This window comes from Hyaena hyaena, unplaced genomic scaffold (genome assembly GCF_003009895.1).
Source record: "Hyaena hyaena isolate Hyena2069 unplaced genomic scaffold, ASM300989v1 scaffold_653, whole genome shotgun sequence".
In the NCBI taxonomy this organism is placed as follows: domain Eukaryota; kingdom Metazoa; phylum Chordata; class Mammalia; order Carnivora; family Hyaenidae; genus Hyaena; species Hyaena hyaena.
Window position 1 is genome coordinate 1,047,953 of NW_024081287.1, and position 14,291 is coordinate 1,062,243.

Here is a 14,291-nt window from a genome sequence, read left to right on the forward strand (position 1 = left end):
GGGCATGGAGGAGGGCACTTGTGGGGATGAGCACTGGGTGTTATGTGGAAACTAATTTGACAATAAACTGTAAAAAAAAAAAAAAAAAGATGATGTGGTTTATCTATACAATGGAATACTTCATGGCAATGAGAAAGAATGAAATCTGGCCATGTGTAGCAACATGGATGGACCTTGAGAGTATTACGCTGAGCGAAATAAGTCAGGCAGAGAAGGACAGCTACCATATGTTTGCACATATAGGAGGATTAGGAGGAACTTAAGGAAGGACCATGGGGGAGAAGAAGGGGGAAAATAGTGGGGGAGAGGGAAGGAGGCAAACCATGAGAAACTCTTGAATGCCGAGAACAAACTGAGGGCAGATGGGGTGGGGGAAGGGAGAGGGGGTGATGGGCATGGAGGAGAGCGCTTGTGGGAATGAGCACTGGGTGTTATATGGAAACCAACTTGATAATAAACTGTTTAAATTTTTAAAAAAAGACTTGAATGTGAGATCTGAAACCGTAAAACTCCGTGTTTTCTAAAAGAAAACATAGGCAGTAATATCTTGGACATCACGTTTGCAACATATTTGCAGATATGTCTCTTTGAGCAATGGGGGAAAAAACAAAAATAAACTATTGGAACTACCCCAAAATAAAAAGCTTTGACACAGCAAGGGAAACTGCCAGCCAAACAAAAAGGCAACCTACCAAATAGAAGAAGATATTTGCAAATGATGTATCTGTTAGAAGTTTATATCCAAAATATATAAAGAACATAACACCAAACAATCCAGTTTTTAAAAATGGAGAGAGGACCTGGATAGACCTTTTTCCAAAGAAGACATAGAGATGGCCAACAGACACGTGAAAAAATATTCAACACTGTAATCATCAGAAAAATGCAAATCAAAACCACAATAACATATTACCTCTCACCCATTAGGATGGCTACTATCAAAAACAAAACAGAAAATACCAAGTGTTGGCGAGGATATAGAGACATTGGAACCCTTATGCACTAATAGTATCAAAAAGAAATATTTAGGAATATATTTTAGAAAGCATAAGGTTTATGTGTTGGAAACTGCAAAACATTAATAGAAATTAAGAAGGCCTAAGTAAATGGGAATACATCCCATGTTCATGGCTGAAAAGACTTAATAATGTTAAGACAGCAGTCCTACTCAAATTGGTCAGATTTAATGAAAATCCTAACCAAACCTCTAGCTACTCTTTCTGCAGAAATGGACAAACCGATCCTAGTCCCGTTACAGAAATCCTAGGAACCTGGAATAGTTGAAACAGTCTTGAGAAACTACAACAAAGCTGGAGGACTCAAAGTCCCATTTTCAAAACTTGCTACAAAGCTTCAGTAATCAAGGCAGTATCGCACTGGAAAAGGGGTAGATATGTAGATCTGTGAAAAGAATTGAGGGTCAGAAATGAACACATGTATTGATAATGAATTTATTTTTGACTTGAGGGTCAAGATAACTCAAGGGGAAAGAATAGTCTTTTCAACAAATCGTGCTGGAACAATTGAATGTCCACATGCAAGAAATGAAGTTGGATCCCTACCTCGTATCATATATAGAAATTAACTCAATATGGACCCATACTTAAATGTAACAGCTAAAACTGTAAAACTCATAGAAGAAACATAGAGATAAAATCTCATTAACTTGGATGTGGCAGTAGATTCTTAAAAATGATACCATCAGCAAAAGCATCAAAAAATAAATTAGGTTTTATCTAAAGTAAAACCTTTACTATTTGGAATATATAAAAACCTTACCCATTTTTTTAAAGTGGGCAAAGGATTTGAATAGACCCTTCTCCAAAGAAGATATAAAATGGTCAATGAACACATGAAAAGAGGCTAACCATCATTAGTCATTAGGGCTATGCAAACCAAAATCACGGCATACCACTTTATAGCCACGGGGATGCCTATGATTTTTTTTTACACAAAGGAAAATAGTTTATAATCAACTATAAGCTAGACTCAAATACTGATACATGCCACAACATGAATAAACCTTGAAAACATTATGCCAAGCGAAATAAGCCAGAAACAAAGGCCACATATTGTATGATTTCATTGCTATGTAATGTCCAGAAAAGCCAGTCCAAAGTAGATTGGCTTTTGTCAGTTCTGGGGAGAAAGAATAGTGACTGCTAATGAGTAAGGTTCCTATTGAGGTAATGAAATGCTCTGGAATTAGATAATGGTAATGGTGGCATAACCTCATGAATATATTACTAGTACTGAATTGTACATTTAAAAATTTTTTTAATGTTTACTTTTGAGAGACAGAGCAGGAGAGGGGGAGGGATGGAGAAAGAGGGAGACACAGAATCCGAAGCAGGCTCCAGGCTCTGAGCTGTCAGCACAGAGTTCAACAGAGGCTCAAACTCACAAGTTGTATGATCATGGCCTGAGTGGAAATTAGATGCTCAACCAACTAATCAACGTGCCACCCACGTGCCCCCGAGTTATACATTTTAAATGGTGACTTTTATGGTATTTGAATTTCAATTTAAGAAAAAGTTAAAGTCAGGTGGTGCCTGGGTGGCTCAGTCAGTTAAGCGTCCCACTCTCCGTTTCAGCTCTGGTCACCATCTCACAGTTCGTGAGTTCAGGCCCTGCATCACGCTCTGTGCTGGCAGTGCAGAGCCTGCTTGGGATTCTCTCTTTCCCTCTCTCTCTCCCCCCACTCTCCTGCCCACACCCTCTTTGTCTCTCTCAAACCTTAAAAAGTTTTAAAAATATATATATCCATCACCACACCTTAAGTCAAAGTCAAGCTTGATAACTGTTTTAGCTGGTGAAGATACTAGCCATACCATTCTGAAGATGAGAGAAAAAACAGGGGTTTGGGTTTAAAAAGAAACAAAAATAATAAACTCAAATAATCATCATAAGAACTAGAATTTAATTGTATCCTACAGCTGGAAGCCCATATAACTGGTGATATTGACCACTAGCTGATTTCAAATCTAATCTCTTAACTCTTCTAAAATAAAGGAATAAAAAAAAGTGAAAATGCCTCTAGGGTTACCACCTTAGAAGCAGAAAGGAGCCTTTTTTTTTTTTTTTTTTAACTGTTCCTCTTCTGGTTTGAGTTTAGGGAACAGGTTAGAAGGCAAGGGCATTGTGCCATGAAAAGGAAAGGTAATATTTCTTCAGATATACAGGGGAGCCTGAAATGTTGATCCCACCAGAGCAGCTGGCTACACAGCTACTCTCCCAGCCAGCAGTCTCCCCTTAACCACCCTGTGTGTAGCACACGTGTTTCCATTTTCTGTGTGTTTCTGAAATGAAATGGAGGAAAGCAGCACTGCTCTTAGGATCATCTCTTCCTGGTCATCTACTGAGCATTCTTAATTGTCATTGATTACTTTTCAGAGATCTGTATAGCAGTTTCCAAGTGTACCTATCTGGTATCAGCAAGATTAATTTGGTATCATTGTAAAATACTTCTATAGAGAGAGAGTACATACTTGTTATTTATTATTTGTCATTTTCTAAGTACTTACAAATCAAATATTAACTAATTCAGGCTGGAATTTTATTAGAGATTAATGTCAAACTTTATTGAATTATAAATGCTTTTTTAAATCTTCTCTTAACTCTTCTGACAGCTCTCCCCATATTAACAATTTCCGAAAAGTAGTGATGCCATGTTCATTTCTGTAGGTTATTTTAACAATCTGAGATATCTCTGCAGATGATAATATACTTAGAGAGTCTTCTAGACCCTCACATTATATACTAACTTAACTGGGAATTATAAAATGTGCAAAGAATTCTTTATAAGCCATTTGGAATAATAGACTGGAAACCTTGGGGTAGTTGAGATGATGGGAATAGATAGCAGGGAAGATCTATGTGAATATTTATCCCTTCGCTTCCATGCTATCTAGAATATGAGTCTCCCATTTGAAAGGCTAGAGTGTGTTTTGCTTTAGATAGAACTTTTGACTTCTGTTTTCTTTAAATTTTTTTTTAATGTTTTATTTATTTCTAGGAGAGAGAGAGAGAGACAGCGTGAGCAGGGGAGGGTCAGAGAGAGAGAGAGTCACAGACTGAAACAGGCTCCAGGCTCTGAGCTGACAGTCAGCACAGAGCCCGACGCGGGGCTGGAACCCACGAACCGTGAGATCATGACCTGAGCGAAAGTCGGACGCTTAACCGACTAAGCCACCCAGGCGCCCCTGACTTCTGTTTTCTTTTAATGGATACTTTACCATCTAAACAGTGACCAAGTATCACTGTTTCATTTGTATCATTTGTAAATTTGTGTCTATTGGTCTTTGCTAGGAAATATATTTGGATAGGAACACATTTGTTAAGAATAGATACTGACTGGATGGCTCTACTTTGGACTTACTGAATTTAAGAATAAATCTGCATTGTTGACCTAATATCCTGTACACATAAGTAGAAGTGATACCTTATATTTTTAAAAGATTCAGTCGCTGGCTTTTGTTTTACTACTGATAACTTTTAAGGTTTGGAGATGTAATTTTGTTTCACAAATTGGTTCGTGTTTATCATGTCTGCAAACCTCATTTTGACTAACTTTAGTTTGAGCATTCATTCTGGATTGGTTCTTAAATTTTAGTGATGTTCATCCTAAAAGAGTAAATCAGTACTAATAATAATAGGAAAATCAAGGTACAAAGAACATTGTTTCTCCAGTAAAGTGCTGTCATAGCCCATGATTGGTGTCTGTTTCTCCTGGACCAGCGTCCCTTCCACCTGACTTTTACTTGCTAGGGATCTTGTGGCCTACCCGGCATCTATTGAACTCTGGGGCTCCTTAAAGTCCCATCTGAGTTCACTTCTCTTTTATGAGACTTTTTAAAAATATCCCTAATTCTTTTAGAAGTGACATTCTATAATAAAATATTTATATTTTTTGTGACCTTTTTGATTAAACTCATAATGTGTTAACTAAACAAATTGACAATCTGCATACATGTCTACATTTCTAGACATGTCTAGAGGTGTGCAGATTGTCAATTTCCCAGGATTTTCCTAGTGCACATGATAGTACATTCTTGAAGAATACCATGTAAGTATCCCAGGATTAGGAACATTTTTTATTACTAAAGAGATATAATTTGAAACATTTTCAGAATATATTTTGAGTACTCAAAATGATAGTGGAAAATGACACCTGCGATTTCATTACAAGGTATATTTTAACTAATAATCTGTTTCCTTTAGGGTTTAATGAAGAAATTCATTCGATGTTCTACACGTGTAACTGTGGGAACTATTAAAAAATTTTTAAGTTTAAAACTAAAACTTCCAAGTTCTTATGAGGTAAGTTAATAATATAATCCTGATCATTTTGATAACTCTGATATGAAGCAAAATTCTAACAAAAGTAAAAAATTAATAGAATACATTTAATTTTTATGGAAACGGGTTATTTCTATGTTAAAAATTAATTTTGAGAATGTAATATTCTGTTTATGTAATCTGTATTTTTTTTAACATCTGACCAAAACATACTAATGCATTTAGTGTTGCACGGTTAGAGGAGATACTTAAATAATATTGAGTAGTCCAAAAATAAATATCTCCGCTAACTGGACTTTTTTTTTTTTTAATGCCAACATGCTTTAAGTTCTTTTTTTTTTTTTTTAATCTGAGACCTTTGAGATCCTGTTTTACCAATTCTTTATAGACTTCTTTTTGATAATGTAAAACACTGTCTTTTTATGAAAAGGGATTTCATAAACACTGTTCCTTTAATTATGTGATCTACAAAAGCGATATTGTTTAACAGTAGGTAAAACCAACATAATTACATCTGTATAAATGGAATCTACCAGTTTCCTTACAAGAGAGATAAATTACCCTGATATTGATCACAACACAGCTTGTAATGTGTTCAATGTGTAAATAATGTTTAAGATCCTAGAATCATAGCTGTAACGTAATGAAGAGATACAGCTACCATTTCTCACCTGCCCAAATGGCAGTCTTACAACTTAATTTTCTCTTCCTCCCCTTTGGGGTCTGATAGCAGCTTCTGAAAAAACGAAATGCCAAGACTAGTGTTCTATATAAACAAAGACATCAAAGGCAACATAGTTCTTCAGGCTTATGTATAATAATATTTATATGAATAGTTTATCATAGTAATAAAATACGATTTGAACATAGGCATTGATAGATATTAAGTCTGTTTTGAGGAAGCCTCTGATACTAAATTTATTTAAAAATTTCTCTCAGACAAGTAATTCATCTATGGATTAAAAATTCTTTTTATGGTTTGGTCCCACACCGATTAAAACATTTCCAGAGACATCAACTTTTACATTAGGGGGAAAATTTTTGAAAGTTAATCAAAGCCCTATGTACTTGGTAAAGTAAAAGATAACAATTTATAGATACAACAATGAAAATAGAAAATGAAATTGTTTTTGTACTTTATTGTCCTCTTACAAAATACCACATGCAGTTTTATTTCCTTACTTTTAGGTGTGACTCACTGAGTTATTTTCTAGTTTCAAGGAAGTTGTTAGAGCTGAGAGGATGATTTCTTTCACATGGTCTTACTGCCGGCACATACAGTCTCTCTCCATAGAAAACGGCAAGGCAGGAGACTCCATCCACTGACAGCTCCTTATCTATCCCAATGTAAAGGACTTTTCCTGTGACCTTTAGAAACATTTACTGGTTCCTCCATTATTTTGGTGAATATATATATATATATATATATATATATATATATACACACACACACACACATACATACATACATACATATAGGGTGATGTATTAATGAAATATCTAACAGCTGAAGCCTTTTGCAACAGCATTGCTCATTGGGGCAAGATGATTTAGTTTGTAAATGACAACAGAAGCCTATCGAATTAGGGATTGTACTCTAAATCTCTTTACTTCTTTGCTTATGAATTTTTTTCATAGGCAAGATAACAAAAATATAATCATCAGGGCACCTAGGTGGCCCAGTCAGTTAGCCGTCTGACTTTTGATATCAGTTCAGGTCATGATCTCACTATTCGTGGGTATAAGGCCTGCATCAGGCTCTGTGCTGACAGTGCAGAGTCTACTTAGGATTCTCTCTGTCTACCTCTCTCTGCCCATCCCATGCTCTGTCTCTCTTAAACTTAAATAGTGAATAAAATTATCTATTTTGTCTTTTAAAAAATGTCTAAAAAACATTTTGAGGTCCATTTAAGTCCCCATAAATCATCAAAATATCAATATAGTCTAGCTAAACATTTATCTAATACAGTTGGAACTCTACTCATTTTAGCCTTAAAGTTCAGGACTCTCTAGTCTCTGTCTAGCCAAACACAGAATTATTTAAAACCCATTCTTCTCCCTTTGCACACTTTAAACTCTATCAGTCTGCTTTTAATAGCTGAAGAACCAAAATGTTTTACTTTAGGAGCCTCTGATAAATGTTTATGCTTTGCTGAATTGGCTAATCATAGCCACAGTTCCTGGGGCCTCAAGGGTTTGGGGGGGTTGTTTGGTTCCTGCAGCTCTAGAGTAAAAGTGAGCTTTGAAACACGCAACCTTTTTTCAAGTGAGAAGAGGGCCCTGTAAGTATTATGCAAGTTACCAACCAAGCAAAACAGGCCAGAAAGCCCTAGAAGATCCAGGCCTGTGGTGTGGTCCTAACTGTTCTGTCAACTTAGCTACATGTAATTACCAGAAGTTCTCATATGCCTTCAAGTCCCCATAAATCTTATATCCACATTCATTCATTTACCCTCTTGGAATACAAACTAATAAAGAGGAAAGCAAGTCCTCTAAATCTTTGGAAGGTGAAAGGATCCTGAGAGGCGAGCTCATAAGCCCCAGGTGCTGCGAGGTCTCCACAGTTCCTCCTCCTTCTGTAAGAGACAATCATGGAAATGTGTCTAAACCTTTAAGTGCACCGAGACATGGACTAAGAAGGCTTACACTGCATTTCAAAATGATGTGTATAGACTTGAGTGACAGGTATGTGGGACAAGACAAGCAATCCTTCATGTTACTTCTTTCTGAATTGTTAATACTTATGAAATGGACCAATGCTTTAATAAAAATATTCAATGTTCTTTTTAAATAGTGGATAATACTCCTAATTTTTATACTATTTGAATCTTTTTTGAAATTTGGAAAAAAAAGACACTTATGCATTACTTATGTTAATGGGTCTGTAACTATTCTTTTTAAAGTTGGATGTGCTGTGCAATGGTGAAATTATGGGGAAGGATCACACCATGGAATTCATCTACATGACAAGATGGCGACTAAGAGGCGAAAACGTAAATTGCTTTTATATTTACCTATGTGTATATTTAGTTCTATGTTATTTTGTTACTCCTATTTAACAATATTACTTAGAAACAAAAACAAAGCTAGCTTGGGAAAGAGAAGAAACGGATTCCTTTTACTGATTATCCTTGCTGCTCCATGACAAGTGGTCCCAAGTACAAGACCAAGGTCCATGTTAAATGTGGTTTTGTTATATTTAAGGTGAGTTAAAACTCCCATCTAAAAAGAACTCTACTAACCTCAAGACAAAGAAAATGGCATTTACATGCTTTTAAACCCCAGTAAAATATGGGAACTTCTAACTATATGGAGTTGAGTGGGGAGACAAAGTTTTGCCATGATTAGTACGTTTAATGGTTGATGTTATTTTTTTGTTGTGCAAGAAGGGACAGATAGGGTAGAATCTAGGTAATCTGTTTTTCAGGTACCTCCTTTTCCGTGCAAGTATAAAATCGGACCAAAGGGTAAGTGAGTTTGCAGTGGTTTCTGATGCCAGAATTAGATTATTGTGGGTTAGGCCCTAGACAGTATGGGGGAAATGATTTAAAAGGAGAAAACCTGAGGAAAATCCAAAAAACAACAAAAAACCCAAAGCAGAATTTTGAATTGTTTTCTCAGAGTTAATAATGAGAAGGTTCAAGCAGGTCTTACCTGAGTTATATATTACATTGGTATTACAGAAATCTGAGGGACTGGGGATTATGACACTGATGTAGGTCAGTAGGGAATGTAGTAGTGATGCTACCAGACATTCTCTTCATAATCTGAGTACACGAATACACGTTGAGATGGACTAGCAGGTCGTGTCAGGTGGCCTACAAGGTCCTCTCAGATATCAAGATTCTGTGGTGTTTATGGTGCAATATGTCACTTCTAAACTCTCTGTAGTTTTAATTTAATAAGCTAGGTTTTATGACATTTTTGTGAAAATATAAATTATAAAAGAATACAAAAGAAATGTAACCTCACTCGAGGACAGATAATATAGAATCTGAATATAATGAGGGTTGCCATGTTCCAGTGATTCAAAAACATACTTGTTGGATTGGAAACATCTATGGAACATTAATGAAACAAACCTCAAAAACTCATTTTTGTGTGTTCTGTTCAATGGATAGGATGATTGGCTATGTTTTTCAGAAATGTCTTGATATAACAATAATGAAGCACCTAACATTAAGGTCAGAATTTTTTTTTCTGAGTCCTACTTGGGTAAAGTCTTCCTTGTGAGGCAGAATTCTCATGACCAGGAAGAAGACATGATGTTCGAGGACCCAGTCACCAGAGTTGTGTGCCCTGGAAAGACATATTAGACCTCTCTAAGCCTCATTTTTTAAAAAACAAATCTATCTTTGCATTTGGTGAATCACTACTTGACTTCCTAGGATATTTTATAGTGTTGTTTTGTGTTTGTTTGTTTTTTAATGGTTCTACATACATCACCTTCACGGAATCTTTCCAGCCAAAGTGTTTCAGGTCCCAGGTGCAGATTACAGAGGCAGTCAGTTCTCTCTTACCTGGCACAGTTGGGGCCTAGACATTGGGATGTTACGTATAATTTTGTAATGATATAATTGTAGCTTTCTTTTGTAAGTCATTGGGCATTTTAAGTGTGTGTTAATGATTTTCAGACACTATGAATGGGCTTGCCTTAGGGTGGAAGAGAGGTAAGAAGTCATCCACTGCCAGACCTCTGCTAGCACTCACTTGTCCTTCACGTGACCCCTTCCCAGCAGTTGGCCACACTGCCAGTTATTTTAATGTCAAAGTGTGAAGGAGCTAATTTGTAGAAATTGCTATTAATAGACTATCAGTTAAATCAGTCTTTACTACAATTATGTTTCTGATTATAGATCTTTGATTAAATTCCTTGGTTGTTTAAGGCATATTTTAATAAAGATTGCTTGGAAAAATGTTTCAGTACCTTATGATTTTTCATTCCAGTAAAAAACTAAAATAGAAAACTTACCACGTTTTATACTTAGTACAATGGTGAAGTAATATATTAGCCCAATTCATTTTTTCAGCATGACAGCCCTGCTTTTTGTTTGCTCTCCTCCAAGTCTGTGTGCTCCTCAGTCTATACAATCTCCATAGTTCCAAGATTTGTAGTTCCATTTTTCCAGGGTCTCACACGAAAATCCCTGAAGTCAGTCCTTATTAGTTTCTTTTTCTTTCATCTATCCTTAGCAGATTCTGTGACCTCTGCTGTCAGAACACCATCCAGTTCTGACTTAACCACCTCCACTCTGCCCCTCTGGTCCCAGCCACTGTCCCCATTCTGCAGAACTACTGTACAACTCTTCTGTCTGAGCTCCTGCTTCCACTCTTGCCTCCACCTGGGGTCTGCATACTGTCTTTGCCCAGCCCAGCGATGCTCCTGCAACAACTTAGAACATGTCGCTTCTCTGCTCCGAACTCTCCAGTGGCATCTTATCTCATTTAGATAAAATCAGAGTCCTCCCAGGGACCTCTAGATACTGACCCCCAGACTTTTCCCCAGACACCTCTCCAGTCGTATGCTTTACTCTCCTTTGGCTCATCACATTCCGGCCCCGTGCACTCCTGTTTCCTGTAACATGCCAGGCTTTCTCCTGCCTCCCTAGGTATCCACCTGCTTACTTACCCTCTTCACCTAAAGAATTTTGCTTCTACATCACCTTCTCCATGAGGGCTCTGACTTCCCTTAATATTAAAACTGCCGCTCCCAATCTGGCACTCTCCCAGTCCATTTTCATGTTTGACTGTTTTCCATAGTATTTTTTTCATACCATCTGACACACTATGCTACTTATTTATGTTTATTGTTTGTCCAACTAAAATGTAATCTGAGGATGGGGCTGATTATTTGTTCACTGCTGAGTCTCCAGTAGCTACCGTAGTGCCTACTACAGACTCAAAAAACATTTGTTCAGAGAGTTAATTGAATGCAGAATTTGTCTTTTTTATAAGGTAATAGTTATGCAAAATATATCCTAAAGATCATCTCATTTATTTGGAACTCCATTTCCCATTTGTTTTCTCTTAAACAGATTTTAAACTTTTGCTCATGTTCCAATTAGGAGTTATTATAATAGTAATTGGTGAATTCTGACAGTTGGAGTGAATAGACAAATTAGCAACAAAATGATAATTTCTTGATCAAGCCCCTACTAGTGTATTTGTTGCAATCACATCCCTGCCCCTCTCTACCCACCAATGCCAGCAGGACGCCAGGATGTCTGAAAAGCTCACATTACTGTCTACTGCTGCTTTTGCTGCCTGGCTCTGCCTCCTGCTGGGGTCAGCTGATTTCCTATCCACCATTTCCTGTGGTTCTTTCACTTGTTTCTAGTACTTTTTTACAGTAAATATTTTGGGATTTATTTCCTTACACACATACCTACCTAGGCTAAGACTCAGGCTCCTGAGTGGGCTCAGTCGGTTAAGCATCTGACTCTTGGTTTTGGTTCAGGTCATGATCTTATGGTTCATGAAATGGAGGCCGGTGTCGGGCTCTGCGCAGATAGTCTAAAGCCTGCTTGGGATTCTCTCTCTTCCCCTCCCCAGCTCACGCGTGCTTGCTCGCTCTCGGAAATAAACATTTTAAATTTTTTTGTTAAAAAAATAAACAAGACTAAGTCTAAATTATTCTAAGATTTTTTGTCAAAAGTATAACTCATTGAATAATCCATACTTTATCTCAGTGTTTTGAGTTGTCACCCTTATCTATGTAGACGTATCTGTACATGTTTGTACACACACAGGTATGTACATTATGTTCCTGGACATTCTGTTTTGTTCTTCTGAGTGGGTCTTATCCCTGCACCACAGTATGCATTATATATGGCTTTTCTAAAAATCTGATCACATACCACCCCTAATTTAAAGCCCCTAAATTGTCCATTTTCTTTGGGATAAGTTTGAATAAAGTTCCGATTATGAGGCAATTTTTATCCTTTTAAAAATTGTGTTGGCTAGTTTTACCCATTTATTTTTTCCAATAAGCTCAAGAATGGGATTGTGATTGGCATTGGAATAAATTTCTAGGTTGACTTGGCTGGAATTGGCATCTTTGCAGCTGTTTTATTCTATTCAGTGCCAGGCAGTGTTACTCATCGGTTCTACGTTCTCCTGGGTCTCTGAGTGAACCCCGTGGCTGTCTTCCCCCTTCACGAGAGATGCTGCTCTGCCCCCTGGCTCTTCTGCCTCAGGCAAGGCCACTCATATTCCAGTCACCTCCTTACATAGTCTGACGTGTCGAATCTCGCAGAAGCCAGCGTTGCCCCCACTTCTCCAGGGCAGCCGCGCACCTCCTGTGCCACTTTCTTCCTCCTGGGACAGCTCCCCTTCTGACTCAGCCTGTTTTCTCAAGTGCTCGCACTCTCTGGATTCCTCACTGTGATACATCTTTGAAAGGTTTTTATCATTAGGAATCAAACATCTGGTTAAACTTAACAGTATTGCTACCTGAAGATGTTACACTCAAGATTGGCCTATTGCTTATTGTTTTTTACTTATTAATGGGAGAAAATATACCTTTTTTAAAAGTCAGTGCTTCTCAAACTTTAATGTGAACAGAAATCATCTGGGGATCTTGCAAAAATACAGATTCTGACTTCGTAGGCAGTAAGTCTGGGATGAGGCCCAAAATTCTGCATTTCTAACAAGCTCCCAGGGGATGCCAGTGCATCTGATCCTGGACCCTCCTTTGAGTAACAGGATTTTAGGAAATGTGGTCCATGACCACTGGCTTGCCTATGGCGTCCATTTCTGTAAACTGAGGGCATAGAATTACAGAATCCAATCTCAGTCTAGAAGGGACTGAATTATCTAGACTAATCACCAATAATACCTGATTGTGTTTATAATATCCAGTGTTCATCAGTTTTGAAGCATAAATGGAATCATACGTACTGTTCAACTTCTTTTTCTCATTTGATGATATGTCTTATGGAGAATCAACAAACTTTAATACAGTTCTTTGTAACACATAGTATCCCATTTGTGTGTCTGCAGCATAATTTGATTTACACACTCCTTTGGTGGAAATTTAGATTTTTTTCAAGGTTTTTTTTTTTTTAACATTACAAGCAATGGTATATTGCAGTACATATATCTTTTTGCACATGTGCAGACATTCATTGGTTAGATTCTAGATGTGGGATTTACAGGACTATGTATGTTAAAAGATTTTAGCAGTGTGTAATTCTATCAGTAACAATAGGAGAGTGCCCATTTTTTAACATCTTCACCAATACAGCATATTACCAATTTTGTATTCTTTGAAGCTTCTTTTCATATCAGTTGCCTTGTTGTTGATCTGTTGTGCTGTTTGTTTTTTTCTTACTAACTTCTAAGAGCTCTTTATGTGTTCTAGAAATGAATCTTTGGTTAGATGTGTTGTAGCTCTTTCCTCCCAGTTGTGTTCTGCTTCCTAGTTTTGACTCAGTTTTTTGATCTCTAAAATTTGAGTAACAATACTTGTCTTGAAATGTTTTAGTAAGAATGGAATACTATATAAACAAAGCAGACTGCCTGACATAACAAACGTTAGTAAGTTTATGAATAGCTTATGTGTCTTACATATGATTGTAATTCTCTCTCGTACTTCCTCTCATCCCTGAGAGCTTACTATTACTAGCTGTCCATTCAGCCTCAGCTTTCCTCATGAACTCTTGTTCTTCCTGCTCACCTTTTCTTGGGTAGGTTGAGTACTAAGTCTCAGTAGAGCACGTCTTTCCCAGATGATCCTGGTTGGTTTTAGGTCTCCTAGCCACCCCCTGCCAGGACGTACCTACAGTCACGGTGCCACATTTGTCTTACTTTGCTTTATTTGCATTATTAAGCACTTTTAGGAAAAGCAAGCATCCTTCATCACTGGTACCAACAGAGATTCACAGGAAAAAATAATCACTCTAGTGAAATATCCTCTTTTTACCTGAACCCTTCCCTTAAATGCTATCTGGGACTTGGCACAGTTGAGGACTTGCAAGGTCTGATAGACCAGA

The 14,291-nt window shown here is 37.2% G+C and overlaps 1 protein-coding gene across 4 annotated transcripts in view; it reads left to right on the forward strand.

Annotated features, from left to right (window-relative positions):
• Positions 1-14,291, forward strand: part of PCGF5 (polycomb group ring finger 5) — a 122,724-nt gene that overhangs the window by 95,883 nt on the left and 12,550 nt on the right. For all 4 annotated transcript variants that reach the window (XM_039216738.1, XM_039216737.1, XM_039216741.1 and 1 more), the window contains exons 7-8: positions 5,221-5,319; positions 8,202-8,291. In XM_039216738.1, coding sequence (XP_039072669.1) covers positions 5,221-5,319; positions 8,202-8,291 — 189 coding nt within the window. The remainder of the gene's footprint in view (positions 1-5,220; positions 5,320-8,201; positions 8,292-14,291) is intronic.